General features: G+C 45.9%; 2 protein-coding genes across 7 annotated transcripts in view; both read left to right on the top strand.

Moving 5' to 3' along the window:
• Positions 1-100: 100 nt before the first annotated feature.
• LOC6591243 lies at positions 101-5,007 on the top strand. 6 transcript variants are annotated; one of them, XM_026985430.1, is made up of 9 exons: positions 488-1,144; positions 1,289-1,596; positions 1,658-2,184; positions 2,257-2,702; positions 2,761-2,986; positions 3,125-3,178; positions 3,267-3,998; positions 4,066-4,870; positions 4,937-5,007. In XM_026985430.1, exons 1-8 carry the CDS (start codon positions 743-745, stop codon positions 4,824-4,826), a joined length of 3,456 nt encoding a protein of 1,151 aa, XP_026841231.1. In that variant the 5' UTR covers positions 488-742; the 3' UTR covers positions 4,827-4,870; positions 4,937-5,007. The 6 variants fall into 6 exon arrangements, with proteins under 6 accessions (XP_026841235.1, XP_026841236.1, XP_026841231.1 ...); XM_026985434.1 differs by lacking the exon at positions 488-1,144 and adding an exon at positions 101-271 and having other exon boundaries at positions 4,066-5,007; XM_026985429.1 differs by having other exon boundaries at positions 4,066-5,007.
• Positions 5,008-13,222: 8,215 nt separating this feature from the next.
• LOC6590977 (SH3 and multiple ankyrin repeat domains protein 1) overlaps positions 13,223-19,878 on the top strand; it is a 72,271-nt gene continuing 65,615 nt past the window's right edge. Inside the window, exon 1 of the mRNA XM_026986757.1 lies at positions 13,223-14,125. The gene's annotated coding sequence lies outside the window, so the exon portion shown is untranslated. The remainder of the gene's footprint in view (positions 14,126-19,878) is intronic.

Here is a 19,878-nt window from a genome sequence, read left to right as displayed (position 1 = left end):
GCCCCATTTAAATAGTACGTGATTATTTGACTTGACGCTCGCTTTTTGATGTCTTGACTTACGTTGTAACAAACAAATCAACTAGTTATTGCTTTGTTCAGTTGCGCCAACCGTAATGTCTTCGTTCTTCGACTGTTTCAACAATTTTGTGCAAAAAGGCGGCAATGTAGAGGAGAATGTGGCTACAGAAGACAAAACGCTAGAGGGACAGCAGCCGCGGCAGTCCAGAATGGAAATGACAGCCCCCATATCTCCCACGCCCAGTAATGGTGTAAGTATATAATCGCGTACTTCGCCGATTCCATTAGATGCCTGTGCGGGTACATATTTGCATGAATTCGTAGTTATACGGAAATTGCACAAACATTTGATGCTTTGGTTGGTCTCAAGCGCTGCCTGGTGCTGCCAGACCGAGCCAATAGATTCAGAGTCGAGTCCGTGGGTCCGGCAACTCTTGCCGTAGGCACGCCATATTTTACCAAACCAATTGAGAAAACACGTCGGAGTTGTGGAAGAAAAGGGATAAAACTACCTTAAAGAAAGTGCAAAGTGCAATTTTGTGTGGGGTCGGTCTACAGTGGCTTTTGGGCGAATAGTTGTCGGGCAGTAGTTTAATTATTTCCCGTCGCCGCTAGTGCTGCAGACAAGTAGAAGAAGAAGCAGCTGGATTTGAGGCAGCGCAGCGAGTAGCACCAAAACCAACCACAATCCGCGAGACGTACAGACACGGGCAGACAACAAAATGATGAAGCAAACAGTAAACAAAAGCGGCAACAACAAACCGAAGAAGCAGCTCCAGCCAGCTCCATCGTCGATTATAACATACAGTCCCAGCAAATTCTTGACTAAGGTCGGATGTTCGGACTACATCGTCACAGAGCACACCCACACACACACACACACAACGACAGCGACGGGAGCAGCGAAAACAAATAAATCGTCGGCGGTCGGAACACCCGCGTATTATGTGGTCAGCGCTGGGTCCTTGGGCAGTGCTGCCTCGATGTCAGGAGCAATCACAATGAGTTCGCCGCCCAAGGCCCCCGCAGCAACATCCGCTGGCATAAGATCCCCCACACAACCGATTCACATCAGCCCCGGACCAGTGATATTGACAGCGTCGCCCTCAACGCCAACAGAAAGTGTAATGAAATCCATAGAAATCCTACATACTAAATGTTCATTTCCTATATTTGTGTAATATTTGTAGTTTTCATAATCCTAGCCACAGCGTCCTTCTTTCCCTGCCACAACTAATCGCATTTCCACTCTCTCTATTGCTCTTTAGTCCAGCACCATCTCGGCCCACAGTGAATCTTCGTTTTGCGATAAAATGGAGCACAGTTACATGCGCGATACGTCACGTGCCGAGTTGTCCAATGGCCTGGCACCGGTTCGCCACATCCTGGTTAACCATCCTCCGCAATGCACCAGCTGCCACACATATCCGCAGCAGGACCTGGAGTCAGACCAGTCCCATGCGCCACCCTACGACGAGATATCCGCCAAGGAGATGATGAACGAGTGTGCCAGGATTTCCAAGTATGTGAAGAACACCAATTCCGACGATCAGGACTGGGTGGCACGACTAAATAAGTGAGTATAAAGCTGCAGATCCAGGACGACCATTGTCTAACCCTCTCTCTGCTCTGCTCAGATCTACCTGGAGCCCTATCCAAACGACGCTGTTCGAGAGGGTATGCAGCATACTCGACCAGGACCAGTTGGCGCGTCTGGCCAACGACAAGCGCCAGCACGAGGTTGTCCATCGTCGTGTGAGCGTGGACAAGTCCGCATCGCGAATGCGTCGGGCTTTGGGCAGCGTTGCCTGGGATCAGCGCATCACTCAATGGCTACACACACTGCTCATGCAGTCGCTGCCGCCCTCGTACATGGCCTCCTATCTGGACATGATGCAAACACTGAAAACTAAGCTGCCGACCCTGATGGACAAGCTGCTGTTCAGTCGGCCGCTCAGCAATAACCAGGAGCTGCTCGCCCCCGTCATGAAGAAGCGATGGGAGCCAACTATTCTGCCCAAGAATCGTCAATTGTCGCACAATGCCATCATGGTGGTGCTGCCAAATATGCCCAGCAGCAGCAGTGTGCCTGAGCGCATGCACAAATGGTATCGCTCGCTGGCTACCATCTGCCAGGTTGTCCAGATTACCATGCCCAATACGAGTAAGAGCATCCACCTCATATGAGATTTCCTTGCCATTTACCCTTTACCCCTGACGTTCCTTCCACCCGCAGACGATCGGATTGCCAATCACAATCTGGATCAGGTGGCCGAAGTCATTGTGTGCCTCACACGTGTCCGCATAAACGAGCTGCGCACCGAGAATCCCAATCGTGGCATCATTCTTGTGGGCTTCAATGCCGGCGCATCCCTGGCCCTTCAGGTGGCCCTCTCGGAGAGCCTGGCGTGTGTCGTTTGCATGGGCTTCGCCTACAACACATTACGTGGTCCTCGTGGCTCTCCCGATGACCGCATCCTGGACATCAAGACGCCCATTCTGTTTGTGATTGGCCAGAATTCGGCACGGAGCAGCCAGGAGGAAATGGAGTCGCTGCGCGAGCGCATGCAATCGGAGTCCTCTCTGGTGGTCGTCGGCAGTGCGGACGATGTCCTGCGTGTGCCCAAGAGCAAGAGACGCATCGAGGGCGTCACCCAGTCGATGGTGGATGCCATGGTGGTGGTAAGTCGGGCACCGAAGGCTGTGCAAATCTACTCTCATTGGTTAATTCCGCTTACAGGACGAAATCTATGAGTTTGTGAACAGAACGCTGATGGATCCCCCGGGTCCGCGTGTACCCATGGCCCTGCACAACCAAAGCACACAGCGCGGCCAGAACAGGCTGCATCAGCAGCACGCCCTGGGCTTCGAGAAGGGAGGAGCCCAGCAGAATCGCAAGCGCAAAGGGGAGGTTGGATTGGACGAGAGCGGAATGCCGAACAGCAAAAGCAAGTTTGTGCCGCACAGTGAGTACCCTCGAGTTCTGATCATCCATCCCACTACTAATACCTCCCCCGCATGTACAACTCAACTCAAACCAATCCAAATCAAATCAAATCATAAACCCCCAAATCATCAATCAAAACCTCCACTATCTCAAACAGTCCGCAGGCCGAAGGCACCGCGCCTCGTTGATCCATTTGCTCCCAAGCGAAAGGGTAAAACCATGCAAAGTGCAAACAGCATGCCCTGTTTATTTTCGATCCGCAACCCTATTTCACCGACTAACAGTTTTACCCCCCCCAGTTGGAAGACCTCGTACACGCCCACTGCCGAATGCAGCCACTCCAGCTGGTTCTGGCATTCAAAACAACAACAACAACAACAACAACAGCAACAGCAAACGTGCTCTCAGCGTAGACACATTAAATCAATCCATTGAATTCCTACTAGATGATAGCATGGACAGCGATGATACTGCATCTGCATCTGGTGGATCTGTGGCAGGAGTAGGAGTATCTGCTGGAGTGGCTGCTGGCGCAGGCATCCCCAAGGTGACCACGTCCGTGGCAGGGGCATTTGATATGGCCTACAAATCGCAACCGACGACGGTTAACCTGGCAGCTGGCACCAAAATCAAGATGATACCCTCCAGCCAATTTGTGCAGATCAAATCCCTGACGCCGCAAAATAAACTGATCAATTATACGGTGAACAAGCCCTCCACAACGGGCACCATTGGCAGCATTGTGAAGACTCTAGGGGGCCCTGCCTCGGGCGGGCAACAGTACTTCACTCTCAAGACGTCGACGGGACAGACAACGAAATTTGTGGCCACCCCCTCGCCAGCAGGAGCAGCAGGAGCGACCCCGCCGCAACAAAAGTATACGGTGTTCAAGAATGCCAGCGGCATGACCATGCTGCAGTTGAACAAGAATCAGTTAACCGGTGTGGACATGTCGAGCATCATTGATATGCCAATTGTGTTTGCCGACAATGAGGGGAACATACCCGAAGGGGAGAAGGATCCGAAGATAGGTGAGAGTATGGGTTTTTGGATGTACGCTCTTGCGGTCGGCTCTAACCAGCAGATTCTAATCCACAGTGCCAGCCACACCCGGTCGCAATCCCAACAGCAAGAGTCCAATCATCATCAGTCAGAAGATCATAAAGGAGGCCAATGTCTCCAAGACAATGCCGTCAAGCAGCACACCCGTCACCAGCAAGGTAGGCAACAATATCGTCCTCAACAAGGGAATCCAGCAGCTGTTCACCACCTCGCCGGGCGGAACCACCACCCCAATTGTTGGCCAAAACAAGGTGGTCTATCTCAATCGGAATCAGATGAAGCCAATAAGCAATATAGTGACAACTGGCCAACGCGTGCCCGTACGTATTCTCAGCAGTACTCCGAAGAGTGCCACACCCAGTGGCAGCACAGGCAGTCCGCTTCTGTTGGACACCTCCTCGGGATCCCTAGTGTCCAGTGTCAAGGCGTCGCCCATGCCCTCGGGCACACTCCGCCACACGGGCATCATTAGCGTAGGCAACAAGACGTATCCACAGTTCCAGATGGTCAACAGTGGCAGCCTAGGGACGCAGCCCAAGGTCACAACAGTGGGCGCAGACGGCAAGATGTCAATTGGGAATGTGAGCATCAAGTCTGGCACAGGCATCAGGCAGGTCCCCGTTCTGATGATGGCGAACCGTGCGGCCGGATCGTCCCCAGCATCCACTACTCCTGGCGGCGCTGCCGTCCGCCGTGTCGTCAACATAGCCTCTGTCTCCAAGCTGAGTTCTGGCCAGGTCTCCGCCGATTCGAAGGTCGTCAAGCTGCAGCCACCTACAAAGCAGAATGAGAATTAAGAATCGCAGATATAAAGGGAATCATACAATCTATAAATTAATATGTAAGCACAGAATCGGATCCCCAATCATTTTTAAAGAGAGTTTTAAATTTGAATTAATCTTTTCAGCCCCCATCCCATGTAGATTGTTGCAAAATGTTATTTAAATCGAAATAAAATTACCCCTAAGATTCAGCTAATATTTCATTCTGCAATGCATATGTACACATGTATAGATGTACATTTACTGTATAGAATAAGGATGTACATATATATGTAGGTTCTTTTGGGACATTTTACTTGTGCGTCTCGAGTCTCGAGCAGAACACTGACACATTCATTAAGAAAATAAAAACTTGCCGCTTATCAAAAATTCTGGGAAAATCTGTAAAGACTCAAGTGTCATTTTTGTGCATTTGCAGACCTCTGCGAATTCCTGAGCTTGCTTTTTGGTTTCTTTATTCATGGCTCGACATTATGTACCTTATGTACCTGTCCCCTTGATCCCCTACTGAGAGAGAAAGAGAGCACAGGAAGCGCTGGCGGCGTGAGAAAATTATTATCCAATCACCGAAAATTCCATGGAAGTTGACAAACGTTTTTCCGTTCTGTCCTCAAAGTGCGTTCGTATAAAACCCACTGCAGCCACTGCACTGCCAAAGGAAGACACGACAGAACGACGGGCGGGCGCTGACGTTATGTAAGCACGTGTGTTCACACGACCACAGCCAGCGGCTGTCCAACTGCAGCATTTTTGCTTAGAATTGCATTACGTGGTCTCTTTTTGTGTAGCTGAAGCTAGAATTTCATTGAAGTCCCAGGGTTTATATATATTACATATATGTAAGTACATATCCGAATTTTCTTGGTATTTCCATGTGCGGCTATGGAGACAGACTTAACCCATTCTTTCAGTTAGGGGCTATATATTTATGTACAACAGTTTGAAGTCGCGGCACACGTGCTGCAACACTATAATACCCTGTTGTCAGTTGCAATATCTTGAGGAACCAGGGACTAGGCTGCATCTCAAAGTCAAAGTGCGACTGTGGAAAGCATCTGGGTTCGGCGGAATGCTACTCCAACCAACTGAAGGCCTGATCCGGCCAGAACACGATACTGCTCTAAAGACAACTGGGAAATCCCTCAGTTCAATCATCAATAATTAACTTTCTAAAATATATTCCCTTGATTGCTGGCCTCTGAAGGGTTAACTTAATTTTTTGGCCACTCGGCAAATTCTCGATCGAGTCGAGTCGAGTCGAGGCGAAAAAACCCAGAGAACAGGGAACAGAGGAGAGCAGAGCCTGGACTGCAACTGGAACTGGGGAGTGTTTCTGAGATTTTGTTTTATTTGCTTTTTCATTCGTAGTGGCATATATTTAATTACATTTTATATACATTTTTGAATAAATCTTTTTTGTGTGGCGTCAAGGGTAATGGCGACTGGATCGACTTCTGCGGACTTTAGTATCGCGCCGAAGTTGATCAGCAACGGATCATTCGTAGGATATAGACCAAATATGGCCTAAACAGTGCAGTGTTAACCGAAAGAGTCTGTACGATTGATAGAAAAGGGAAGGAAGAAAGTGAGATGCAACACTTTTCTCCACTTTGATCCGAGGGACAATCCATAAAAGTTTTCAATGAAAAGTGAATTAATATCAAAAGAAATTCAGGCTATTCTCTTGGACATTTTCCCAGCTCAGCTGCTTACGCAATTGGAAAATGATGTGGAGTGGAGGGAGAGCCCAGGCCGATTCCCAGAGTCTCCGATCCGTAAATCGCCAAATGCCAAGACGCAAATCGAATCTGATTTAAAAATGTCTTCAACTGCTGCTGGTGGCGGGCTCTGGCCTGGTCCTACCACCTGCCGGGGATTTTTGTTGTTTATAGTTTCTGTGCGACGGTCTTAATTCGCGGCAATTTGTTGGACCAGAAACCCACTGGGCTGGCGGGCAGGCAGCACACAGCAGCCACCAGCAGCAGCCACCAGCCACCAGCAGCAGCCACATTCGGTTGCCACATGGCAGCGGAACGGTCCTGTCCTGGCCGCCTGTCCGCCTGGCCCCATGTGCGTTTCGGTGATTACTATTTTTTCTGTTTAACCTAATTTTCTGGCAAGTTTGTTGCACATTCGCCATAATTTGTTCAACAGCAGAGGCCTGTGTCTGTCTTTGGCCAACTCAATGGCCGCACTGCCGTTGAAGCTTTATTCTCCAATTGTCCAACTGTTGGATTACTTCACAGAGGATCTTCGGCTTGAAGTTCAGCACAGGCACAGCTTAAAGTACAGTCTGTGTAGTAGAAACTTCCTTAACACAAATCTCCAATTGATTCTCCAAATTCTGCATTTAGTGGCTGTACAAATTCGACGCAGAGCTCTGGTAAAACTTAAACATATAATCGCCAGAACAGAACTATTTCGTTCGTAGGGAAACTCAAATATTTTGGCAATGACAATTTTCTCATCTGCCAAGCCAATGCTCCAAAGCTGCATATATTTTCCATCTTTCTTTGAAAATATTTACCAAAAGCTATACCCTCTATATGCTCCTGAGGGAATCTCATCCATACTCGGATGTACTTTCAACGAAGGATGATATGATCTTTTTGGGCTAATGGAGCAACGTTTCCTCTATCTCTATCTCTATCTCTATTACAAGCTGCCTATTCGAGTGTGCATCAACTGCTCCAACTTCAACTCAAAATCCCCTCAAAACGTGTCACTTTCTCGTTTCCCTTTCTTCGGTGCACCGCCCCCACCGCAAAGCTCCCTGGCAAATGCAATATTTGAGTAAAGACCGCAAATCCTTCACCAAAATCCCTTGCACAAATACTAATAAGCGGCCACTCGCGCGAAAAGCTGTCCCCCAAAAGAGGATGAGGAAGAGGGTGGGTGGACATTTTGCATATCCTATGGACGAGGTGGAGGTGGAGAGAGAGAGAGAGAAGAAAATGCTGATAGTTTGCTTTACAAATACTGGAACGGAACTGGAACCCCTTTCCTGTCTCCGCCACCTCTCCCACTCTTCGAATGGGGCCCAATAACATGCAAATGATGGGAAAATGCCCGGCCAAAATGGAATCCGGGGAGCTGCGCGCTCCTCTTATCCCTAATCTCTTATCCTGTTGTCAGACACTTTTAATCAAGGTGTATTCATGTAAGGTGGGGCATTGTAACTCTTCGAGGAGCATGTATTGTATGCCAAAAAGCTTTCTTTGGCCCAGCCTCACTTAATAAATATACCATGTCTGACACTTTCATTAATTTTGTTCAGGGTTCGAGAACGAGGAGCTAGCAGCGGAGCAGTAGACTGGGATCCAATCAACCAGCTGATTATAGACAGAGATGATTGATTGTGCAATGTGCAAACTGCGGGTGGAGGTGCCCGTCAGGCGAGACAGGCTTTCTGCTATTTTTGGACGAGAAGATACATGTATCTAAAGCCGTATTTTGAAGATCTAATTGATTTTAATTTTTATGTTATTTTTTAGAGGTTGTAAACCAAGAAGAACCAAACAACGTTGCGGGAATGGGCCACTACCTCGCAGTCACGTGATATCGGAATGCAATGATCTACGTTAAATTGTGTTTCTTTTTGAATAGTTCATGTGATGTGACGTAGTGGAACATTCCTGGCGTTGTCAGCAACAGAAATGTACATGGAATCTTTAGCTTACGAAAACAGTTCATAGTTTATACAATTGATCACAAATAATCATTACAATGCCATAATAATACCAGTTAAAACTAATAGATACTAAACAGAAGGGCTTCGAACTGTCTTAAATGAAATCTTATCGAAATCTGGAAAGTATTCGAAAGCAACACTTCAAACAAGTAGCTTAAACCTTTAAGCTGTCTATTGGCAAGCAGTTCCACAAACAAGCAGTGCATCAGCAAGCAGTGGTTTGACCATTGTTATGTTATCCAGGAACTGTGCAGATGAGTAAATTAAATTTTCTCTCCCTTATCCCATAATTTTCTGGTTTTTTTTTTGTCTTTTTTCAGCCCCACTGGAAAGCTTGAAGCTGCGATGGCCAGAAGTTGGAAATAAAAACAAAAAATACACAGGCAGGTTGGCATCTCCTGTCATCCTGCTTATCCTCCTGCCGCTCCCCCACCACACAACCTTGAGGCCTAAAAATAGCAGCAGCAGCAGCAACAGCAACGATGGCAATCCCCAAGGATTTGTTAGCCTGGTCGGCGGGTCGGGGTCGGGGTCGGGGTCTGGTCTGGTCTGGTGCCTGGTGCCTGGAATATTATGAATTACAATTTTCCCAGGTCGTGTAATTCGTGTAAGTGCTGACAGGGCACAGCACAGGGGGAGGCTGCCCGGAAGAAGGAGGGGGCCACAACTGAAGGACATAAATTCATTGCATATTTCCCATTTCAAGCTTCTGCTGTGTGTCTAAATATTTTGCATAAGTTCCTCGTTAACTGATTAATTTTTGGCTATATTTTGGGAGTACCTTTTGCTCTTCTTCACACTTACAGCTCCATTTCAAATTCACATTCACATCTGGCAATGCCGCACGCGAACTTTTCTCAAACAGTAATCTCTCAATCATAATCTTGTTGCATAAGTATGAAATGGAATGGGGGCGGGAACGGGAACGGGGATGGGGATGGGGATGGGGTACACTGCAGTCGTGTTATGAAAACGAAATAGAAATTTGAAATTCAATGCTGTTGGACAGGCATTGCCAATCGCTAAACGCTTCTCCAAGCATTTCCTGCTCTCTCGAACATTTTACACACTCTCTCGCTTCTCCTTGGGATCACTTTCGCTCATTTGGCCCGGAGTATCTGAGCCAATTTTCACTTTCCTCAACGTCCATGCAGATGTCTGGTCTCCCCCATACCGTTAACCCTGCTCTGCCCTGCTGCATTCGACGCATGCCACGCCCCATGCCCCCATACGATGCCATCCTGCCCGGCCCCCACCGTTGCCCGCCTGTCTTGACGTCAGTCAGGTTTGCGGTAAATGTAAATGTAAGCGAAAATGCAAATGTAAATCACGAGGTTAGTGAGATGTGAACGAAGCGTCGGAGCGTCTGTGGGTCTGGGTCTGGCTGTGAGTCTGAGGCTGTAGCTGGTCGGGTCGGTGGCAGTCGTTGGACTTTCACTTGCCAGCATTTCAGGCCATTTTTCTGCTTTGCTGAGCGGCAAACATTGATCCATCCGCCATCCACTCAGAGTCTTTTTGCAGGATAGGAAGCTTCAAAAGATTCAAAATATAAAACCACAATTGTGTTTGTTTTTTTATACAAATTATCCTCTATATGCGGGATCAGACTGCCACAATCTAATGCGATCCTCAGGTCTCCCCCCACCCAACGATCCATGCACGGGGGCAAGTACTGATTATTATTTATTGTACAATATGTACGTCTGCTACTTTAGGCCTGGTCTGCCACCCACCGTGGGCCGTTATGAAAGCGAGTGCAAGTGGTGGGGGCGTGTCATGCATCAGGCATGTTGCACCAGCAGCAGGCTGTTGTAGTGGCCGGCTCATAAATCGCGCATAAACAGGCAGCGGATGGAGTCGAAACATCCATCTGGCCCATGCCAGTGGCTCTCAAACTGTTTTTCTAAGCACGCACAGCCCCTCGTGCGGGGGAGGCCGAGACGCCGGGGGGAAAGGGAACGACTGGTAGACCGTTAAGCGATGTATGCAACTGATATAATCAGACAGGGAACTCTTGTCAGTTGCATTTACCGGGCTAAAAGGTCTGCGATGGTTCCCTGTTGTTGTTGCAGTTGTTGCAGCCTCTTTGTGGCTGTTCATGCCGCCTGCACAGTGGTGCACAGAAGATGTGCCAAGAGTTGACCGAAATTAACACCTTCCGTTGTTAACAGGACCATTGCAGATGCAAGTGATATTTGTTTGGCTTCTCAGAACGATCGGTCGAAATGTTCGTGGAGTAGATTCTGTTATTCAAGCATTTGGACCCTAAGTTTTCCATTACTGTCAGAACCACTGTCCCTCAGTTACTAGCACGTGCTGCAAGTCATAATCTCAGAAACAACATATAAAAGCCAGAACAAATACGATTATCAGCTGTAGGGCGACGCCATTCCGCAGAAACAACTTTGAAGCGTGAAAAGACAAACAATCAACAATGGAAAATGACACAAGCGATCGATTGGAGTCAATATTGAGTCAGAATGATTGCAATGATAGCCGCTACTGGTACAGTCTCCACCAAAACATAGCGAAATCTGCACACTCTGGCAACTCTGCGAGGATGGCAGGCAGTGGCAGAGACAGAGACAGAGGCAGAGGCAGGGAGTGTGGGTTCTAATCAATGGACGATGTTGATGAATTGAACCGGAAAAGGGTGCTCTCCAGCGGAGGAGGCTGTGGCGTTGGGGCATAATTGCGATTGCCGCTACCTTCAACCAAATAATGCTGCGTGAACCGCAAAGCCTGTGGTTGGCTCCATCGGGGGTGGGAGGTAATTCAAAACCTAATGGAAATTCAATGAATTATTAGATGCACGAAATGTAGCGGCTGTGGCTGCAGCGAAAAGCTCCATTCAGTGGCCACGTTGCAATTTTGTAAGGAAAATGCAGCCCCTCCCACTGCCATTCCCCGCTGCCACTCATCACTTCCCATCTCCACTCGGGCTGACCTTTTTTGGGGGTCATCATTTCGGTGGCCGCTCACGTTTATTCAGTGAAAATTTCCATTTCCTGCCGAACGGACGAGCGAAAGATTTACATAAAAGCAAATGAGCAGACAATCAAATGAGAAATGGATTTCAGAAGTTAATGATTTGGAGGAGAGCTATCAGAGAACATCATTATTTCAACATTTAATTTGCTGCAACTCAGAGTGGAATGCATTTTGTACCAAAGAACTAGAGCAAAGACCTTTTTGACTGTTTGCGAAATCATTAAAGTCTCCGGCAAAGAATTCCAGAAGCCAGCAATTAGTAATCCTCGATTTGGCTCAATCTTCTCCCATTCAAGACAATAAAAAAGGGCAACCGTGATGACCACAATGGGAGGCGCCTCCAGAAACAAACTTTAAGAAAAAAAACACAAGAGGCAAAAAGAACAAAAGGGGAAAAGGCAACAATCAACCGTCCCGCAAAGAAATGCTTTTAAATGGATGAAACGCCGCCCACAACAACCAAGACCAGAGCCCCCCCCCCCCCTCCGCCCCCACCGTCCACCTGAGCCGGCCACCGGCGGAATGTCAGGAAAATGAAAAACAATACAACAGCAATCGAAAGAAACGAGGAAAAACCTTCAAGAGACGGATCGACATGCCCAAGTGACCCAGAACTTGGACGAAAAAAGTGGACAAGGGAGCCACAGTCAATGGCTTTTCCTATGTGCAGAGGATTCGAAAGGATTCCCATTCTGATGTTAAATTGTAGCTCTGTCTATATAATATTACTGGTACTTACGAGTGTTATCTGATATATTGAGCGACAATTTTCTTAGACAACAGCTTGGTAGTATTTCAATATATTTTACTCCAAGTTAGTATAGTTTTTCTATTTATAATCTAAATGCAGGGTATGAAATGTCGACTACATTGCTTTTTATCATTTTTCCCTAATAAACAGCGAAGGAATTTTTTCGAAAGAGCAAATTTCCCATTTGCTCTTAACAGCCATGGGAAATTATTGAGCATGTTTTCTAGCAACATGAGCCAGCAACACAATGCGATAGGAAGTATTTATATTAGTATTGATGGGCGCGCGGATGTTTTTAAGGATTTGAGCTAACTGCGGCAAGTACAGAATAAATACATAGGTTTTTCTTAGAAAGATATTGAAAATAATGACAAAATAATGGAAAAGAAAATGTTTTGTGTGACCTAGAAGTGGAACGATGCAGAAGCTTTCTATATACACCGCAACTGGGTTGGTCTCTTTTAGAATTATATGTTTAACGTATTGATATAACAGAGACACAAATTATCGAAAAATTGTATTAGCATGCTGCAGAAACATGCAAGAAATGGGCACATTGTAGCCGAGAAATGGAAAATGGTCTCATATTTTATACTATCGATAAGTCAAAATTAACCCATTATGAGCCAATGGGGTATTTTTATATTCCATTAAAAATAATGAAAATTTAATTTAAAAAAATAGTGATTTCCTTTTAACTTCTGAGGAAAAATGGCATGAATCTACAAGTAGAATTTACAATCGTTAACATTTTCCGACATTAACCTCAACTATTTAAATAGATAAACTATATTTAAAAAGAGGGGGCTTAGGTGGGCTAAGTACGATTTCTTATCGAGGCACCAAAAGAAAACACAATCAATGTAATCGCCGCCGCGCACCGTGCAACAACGAGATATTGTCGAATTTTTTCTGAATTCAGAAAAATCCGTTGATAAACAATACAAAATTGCAAAACAACAACAAAAATAACGAAAATATATTATCAAAAAAAAATATATATATAAATATAGATATACAATTTTCGAACTGAACGGTGGATGTGCGCGTTTTCGTGCGAGGTGCGAGTGAGACGGTAGCAGCTGAGAAAACAAGTGTATGATGATGCGGGAAATAACGGTGCATGGCATCAAGTATTAAACTAAGATTCCGGTGCAAGCGTTTTCCTGAATCGTTTTAAAAATATTCGGACATGTTGGCCCAAAATCAATCGAAATTCGTCAAGTGAAGTGCAAAAACAGAATCGAAACCGGTTCGCCTCCGCAAAGAGCAAAGCCAATAGCAAAACCAAAATCAAAGCCAGCGCAAGAATTTTTGTTGTTTGGCCAAAGTAGCGCTGCCGGCGTCGTCGTCGTCGTCGTCGTCGTCGCCGTTTGGTGCGTCCGTGTGTTTGTGCGTGCGTGTGTGTGCGAGCATCTCGGGGAAAAGAAGTGAAAAAGAGAAGCAAAGTCAACGGCAAAGGAAAAGGTACGCCAAAAACAAAAGCAGAAACCTGTTCCCTGCAACAAAAACAACGACGACGGGCTCTGCTGCCACAAAAAGTGGCACAAGTGAAAATTCCTGCCTTCTTGTTGTTGTCTTTTATTATGATTTTTTTCGGTTTTTTTGACAATCGCCAAAAGTGAAAATCAATTTGGCAGAGCGCGCGCGCATAGAGAGGAAAAGGAAGAGCAAGCGAGCGAGCGAGTCCTGTTTTTTACCCAGCCCAAAAATTGGAGAACGAAAACCTGACAAAAAAAAAAACCACTAACCACTGAGAGCAACAAAAACAAAAACAAATGTAAACCATCGGGAGACTACAACAAAAGTAAATAAATTTGAGCCGGATTCCGGGGAAATTCGGGAAAAGCAACGAAATCAAAGAGAGAGAAAGAGAGAGAGGTCAGTATCCTGGCAATGTCAATCATGTTTTATCATACCAAAACCGTGTGTGAAAGATTAGAAATAACGAAATGAAAGTCGAAAAGAGAGGAGAAAACACGTGAGAAAAATTCGAGTCTCCAGTCGATGGAAAGTGTAGAATTGATCATGCGGGATCAGTACGGGACTTGGAAGAAGAAGATGGAAGAAGGAGATAGAAGGATATGAGTACGTGTATGGGTGAGAATCAGTTGGTGAAAAGAGCGCGGTGGAGAGAAGAAAGAAGGAGATCGAAATAATTTAGGATCGCGTGGAGGTTCAAAATGTATTTTCCTTTTCAAAATATTTATGTAAATGGTAACAATATAATGAAAAAGCATTTAACAAGTGTGCTGTGTTTTCTGCATTTCTGATGCATGCCTTGTCGCTGTCCCCCCCTCACAGGCTCGACCTTCACCTGCATCCGGCACCCCTGAAAAGTGAATAACAGTAGTTAACCCTTTGCCCTGACCATCGGTACTCGTAATTGCCCGCACACGGTCATGGTTACTCGATTGCGAAACGGCCATTAGGTGGCGGTAGGCGGTAGGCGATAGGCGATAGCCGGTGCACGGCCACCCCTCGCTCTCTTTTCTATGGAATTAATACAGTCATTGAAACCATTTGCTTTTCTTTGATTGCCGATCCGATTGGCATTTACTTTGCCCTGATTGTTGTTCTGTTTGTTTTTCCATTTAACGATTCGTTTTCTTCGATTTTTTGTGCTTGTTCTCGAGTGTTACTTTTCTCCCGTTTCTTCTTCTGTTTTCACGCTTTGTTTTGCTTTTGTTGGTTCTTGTTCTGGAGCTTCTTTCCTTCTTTATTCGATTCCTGCTGCAGTGAAGTAAAGCGTTGATACCTTCATATTCTTATTGTTTCTTATCATTTTCCCCTCCAGAGGTGGTTTTTTCGGAATTCCGAAACTCAAACTGTTTTCCTTTTCTATTTATTTTTCTTCCCCTTATCGCATCGTTTTATGGTCCCGCTATTGACCTTCCACTCTCGAGTGTTTCTTTTGTGGTTTGATTTGGGAATTGCACGCATTCCGCACGCCGCCTCTCCCTCTCTCTCTTCCCCCCTCTATTACACAAATGCACAAATTCTGTCGGGGGCCGGGGAGGAGGGTTATCTTGCTGCTGAGTGTTGCTTTTGCTGAACTTAGTCATGACGTGACTGGTTCTTGTTTTAGCGCATGCCATGGCTATTATATTCGTTGTTGTTGCCGTTGTTGCTGTTGCTTTTGTTGTTACACAAGCGTAACAATAAAATTTTAAACTGGTACCGCCACGAAATAGTTGAAACTTTTTATATGTGCTGTTACAATCGTGCTTTATCTGATAGTCACTCGCTTGCGGCACGTAACGTGGCTCTCCAATGGAGCTTTTCTCGTTTTTTTGTTTTGGTGCGGCTCTGCGTGGAGGGATGGAGGGGCAGGCACGTACAGATCTCTGAGATCAGAGCTACTAGATCGTCTGGGCGGCTGGATGGATGTGTAATTGTTTCAACCAGTTTTGATATGATGCGATATACTGGCCGTACAGTGGGTCCAAATAGTGCATTTACAAATGGAAAACTCGTAAGTTTTTTCCGCTCTCCTTCATAAAGGAAATACTATCCAAGGTCTTTGATGGTAACAAATATTCTTTAAATCTTCAATCTTTAGCTTAAGTCCTCTGCCTATAGCTGATCCACCTACAATCAAGGCGATCAAGTACTTTCCGGTCTCAGTATACTCTCTTGGGGCTCGGCCCCAGTGCGTGATATATCAACGGTTTTTGTTTTCGTTTTCGTTTTCTTTTGTTTCATTTCCCCCGCAAACAATTTACAACTTTTCGGTTTGAGATATTGTATCTCCAGAAGAGTGATTTTGGCCAACATTTCGACCAATTTGCATAAATTACGAGAATTCGATTCATTTAAATGGCCCATATTCGAAAGATTCGACTTTTATGGTCACCCAGTGAGCCACAGGCAATTTTTGATTCATTTAATGAGCCCAAAAGTTGGTAGTTTTTTCCTCACCCTCTGCAGATCCGTGGGGGCGTAGATCTCAGATTTTGTGGCACTTTTCGGTAGCTATTTTTGGGGTCAATTAAATGGCGAATGGATCGTATCAGAGGGGGAAAGATGGAGAGTAGTGGTCGCTCAAGCTTTGAAAGTAGATCTAGGACATGAAATATTGGCCACTGCCTTCCAGCCCGGGCACAGGGCCCACCCACCACTCACCCGTAGAGTCCCGTCGTTCCAGCAGTTTCTCAACAAACTAGCGAAGAGAGCGAAAAGAAAAAGTGGGTAACAAACGAAGAATACACAAAAAAAACGGGAGATGGTAGGCTCGGGAAAGAGGAAAGCGAGCAACAAAGAAATATTACCAGCACAAAACGACAAAAAACAAGGAAAATCGATTTAAACAGATGATTTGCCATTCACCCCCTCGCACATTCCTCCGCAACGGGGCCCCCCCCCCCCCTCCTGTGGCCCCTCGTTATGTATCCCTGTCCCTGTCCCTGTCCCTGTCCCTGTCCCAGGCTCAGGCCCCAGTTTCAGTCCAGTCGCAGGTCCTAATATTTCACAGGCTGTTAAGATGTCGTCTGCACGGTGTTGTCGGAGAGCGAGAGAGCGAGAGAGACTGAGGCGGCTGCTGTTCCGCTGATTGCTGCTCAGCCAAGGACATGGTACAGTGGAGCGCCCCGCAACGGAACGCGATGGAGTGTGGGCTTGGTGTGGATTGAAGGTGGGCTATAAAACAGAACAGAATCGCTCGATGGAATGATTATAAATGGTCTAGTTTCACATTCTAATTGTATCATTATTATAATGAAATCATGGCAAAGATTTCACTCGGTGGAAAATAATTACATTTGAATCATGGAATCCTCTAATCGATATCCTATCTAATCATTATACAAAAGTTTTCTATATGAGATAGGTGTACCCTCTTTCCCTTTTGAAGGTGTAACCACTGTAACTGTAATGCCCCTCACTCGTCCTTTGCTTCGGGCTCTACCTCTCTCTCTCTCTCTCCCTTGGAAACTCTTCTTCCTTTTATTTTTATCTTCAACCTCCTCCCTGCTCCTGCTCCTGCTCCTTCTCTTTGCTCTTGTTGTTTTGTTTTTTCTTGTCTTTCTCTCATTTTCTTTGTGCCAAAATTCTCGTTGAACTTTTGAAGCCACACAACACACAACAGCTGTTCGTACGGCCCGGGCAGGCAAGACTCTCTCTCTCCCCCTCTCTCTCTCTCTTGGTTAGTCTCTCTTTTGGTGGCTGGCTGGTGTTTGTCCTGTCATTAACACCAGCAGCCATGGACTCACAGAGTCGGCAGCGACTGATGCGGATTTAATGAGCAAATGATTAGCATTTTTACATTTACCTTCCCACACCCACACCAGGGCTGATCCTTTAAGTGCTTTCTCTCTTTGGCTTGTTTCCTCCTCCACCACCACCGGAGGATTTTTTCCCTGGCAGAAGTTAATAGTTGAAAAGAAATCTCTCCCGTCCCCGCTCTTTTGTCTGTCATTGCCCTGATAAGGGAAGGGAGAAGGTGATAAACGGGAAACAGGGACCGCAGTGGGACACGTGCCGCTTCAGGGGGATGGAGCTGGTCCTGGTCCTGGACCTGGACCTGGCCTGCAATAGAGTCCCGGCTTAAGCGTGTCCGTATTAATGATCCGATCCACACCCCCACCCACACCCACACCCACAGATTTATGGCGAACCAGATTAAAGGCAACAGAAAAAGTAAAAGAGAAAGAAAGGGGGGAAAAAAGTGAAAATAGTTTACTTTACTTTAGCCCTTTCAGGGGAGGGAAGGAAACTGGCTCTGATTTAATACCATATATATTTCAAAATGTTCCTTAATGGTCTGCTCCTCTGCTCTTTGTCATGAGAATGTAGATGAGAATACTTTCCCAATGAAAAATGAGTGGAAATGTGGAAGATTCCGTTTCTGGCCAGCAAGGTTCGATCTCTTAGCAGGTCACAACAATGAGAGGACCTGCACCACATCCTGCCCCGTCCCGCTGCGACCCCTTCCGTCCTGCCCCTGTGATTTTCCTGCATAATGCAATTAAAAGAGAACACAGCAAAAGTACAGCAGAAAAACGATTTCCACAAAGACGGGGAAAAAAGCAAACAAAAAATCAATAAGAGAATGTGGAATATGGAAAAAAGAAAGAACACAACCTGCCACTACAACAACAGCAACAGAAGGGCGGCGGGGGGTGGGGAGTGGGAGTGGCAGTGGCAAGGAAAATCAATCTGGCCCAAGGATTCCACTCGTTCAGTAGATATATAGTATATACGCATATATAATGCAAATGGGAGTATGATATATGCGGGCAAACCCCTTCCCCCCACCCTCATTTGTGTCCCCAAATTCCAAGCCAAATGCAAAACATTCTACCAGCGTGGAAACAGGTGTACAATGTACACACAGTACATACATATGCACATAGAGTGTGTCCACACAGTGTTATTTGGGTGGAAAAGTGCTCTCTTTGAATAATTCATCAAAAGGGACTCATGTATGTTTTCGATAGAGATTTGGGCTTTGTGCAACGACAGGATATCTGTGTCAGGATTAGAGGGAAGTCGTGGACGCACAAGAAGATTCCTTTGCTTAAAGTTGTGCCCATCGCCCATTGATGCTCGCGATGCCCAATAATTTCGATAAAACAACACGCATTGCGTGTGCATGATACGGATTTTCCTTCGAAAAGATTACCCACCGCTGTCGGACGATATAAAGAGACTTTCCATGTTCTAAAATCGTTCAAACAATCAGAGGATGGGGCCACATTTTCATTTGAAGCTATCTCGGAGAGAGTCAACCAGAACCAAAGGCCGACAGCCCACAAAAAATTGTCGTAAATCGCGGGTTTTTGTAAAAATCCGCCAGTATTTCTGTGGGAGGAGGCCTCTGCTGGGAAATTGGAAGAGGAAACAGTGTGTGTGTGTGTTAGCCAAATGGAAATGGAAAATGTCAATAGTAATTTCAATAAACCCAATTATTTTGTTGTTTATCCACTTATCGGATAAAAGTGACAGCTAAATAAACGAATCGAATGAATCAATCGGTTCAATGGGCATTAATTCCCTTGTTTTTGTCTGTTTTTTATTATATTTTATTATACATAGTTGCAAATAAGATAATGGTTTGCTCGTGTTTCTATTACTATCTGCAAATAAGAGACTTTGAAGTGCTTCCCCCAGCGAAGCGATGATTCAATGGGAGGAAATCTCTTATCGGAGTGGAGCACTGCCTTGGCTGGCATTTCCACGCTATGAAAACATATTGTTTCATTCACTTATTATTGTAGTCCGATTGTGTCTCGCTTGATAAATCCGCAAAAAACATCCACAAACAGCCACGCGAACTTCCTCTGCGGTTCTCGGAGAGGAGTTCAAGGTTAAAGGCGTTCGCGGGGGGCCAAGATTGTTTTATCGACATCAGAGCCTCTCTCCCCCTCTGTCTATCACTCAAAAATTCTATGGAAATGTGTATTTTGCTTGTGCATAAATTGTGGCACTTGCCGCTGCTGAAACATTCTGTGGCACTTACTTTGATGTGTGTTTTCTAGTGGAATTTGAAACAAACAAATGGCATATCAGATTTTATGCATGGAGAGTGTGGAGGGGAGTGTGGAGTCCTGGACTATCTTTTCTAGTTCTTCGGATAAAGATCTAAAGAGCCGATTTTACCTGAAAGCCGTTTCAAGGGCATAAAGTCTCGGCAG

This window comes from Drosophila persimilis, unplaced genomic scaffold (assembly GCF_003286085.1).
Source record: "Drosophila persimilis strain 14011-0111.01,24,50 unplaced genomic scaffold, DperRS2 tig00000002-arrow-pilon, whole genome shotgun sequence".
Taxonomy (NCBI): Eukaryota; Metazoa; Arthropoda; class Insecta; order Diptera; family Drosophilidae; genus Drosophila; species Drosophila persimilis.
Note: the sequence above shows the minus strand (reverse complement) of the source record. Positions and strands in the feature narration are given on the sequence as shown.

Bases quoted from the DNA above. Each gene is read 5' to 3' on its own strand.
- LOC6591243 (XM_026985430.1), top strand. From the start codon at position 743: ATGATGAAGCAAACAGTAAACAAAAGCGGCAACAACAAACCGAAGAAG. The intron at 2,185-2,256 runs GTAAGAGCATCC...TTCCACCCGCAG, and splicing joins GATTACCATGCCCAATACGA to ACGATCGGATTGCCAATCAC. The intron at 3,999-4,065 runs GTGAGAGTATGG...TCTAATCCACAG, and splicing joins GGAGAAGGATCCGAAGATAG to TGCCAGCCACACCCGGTCGC.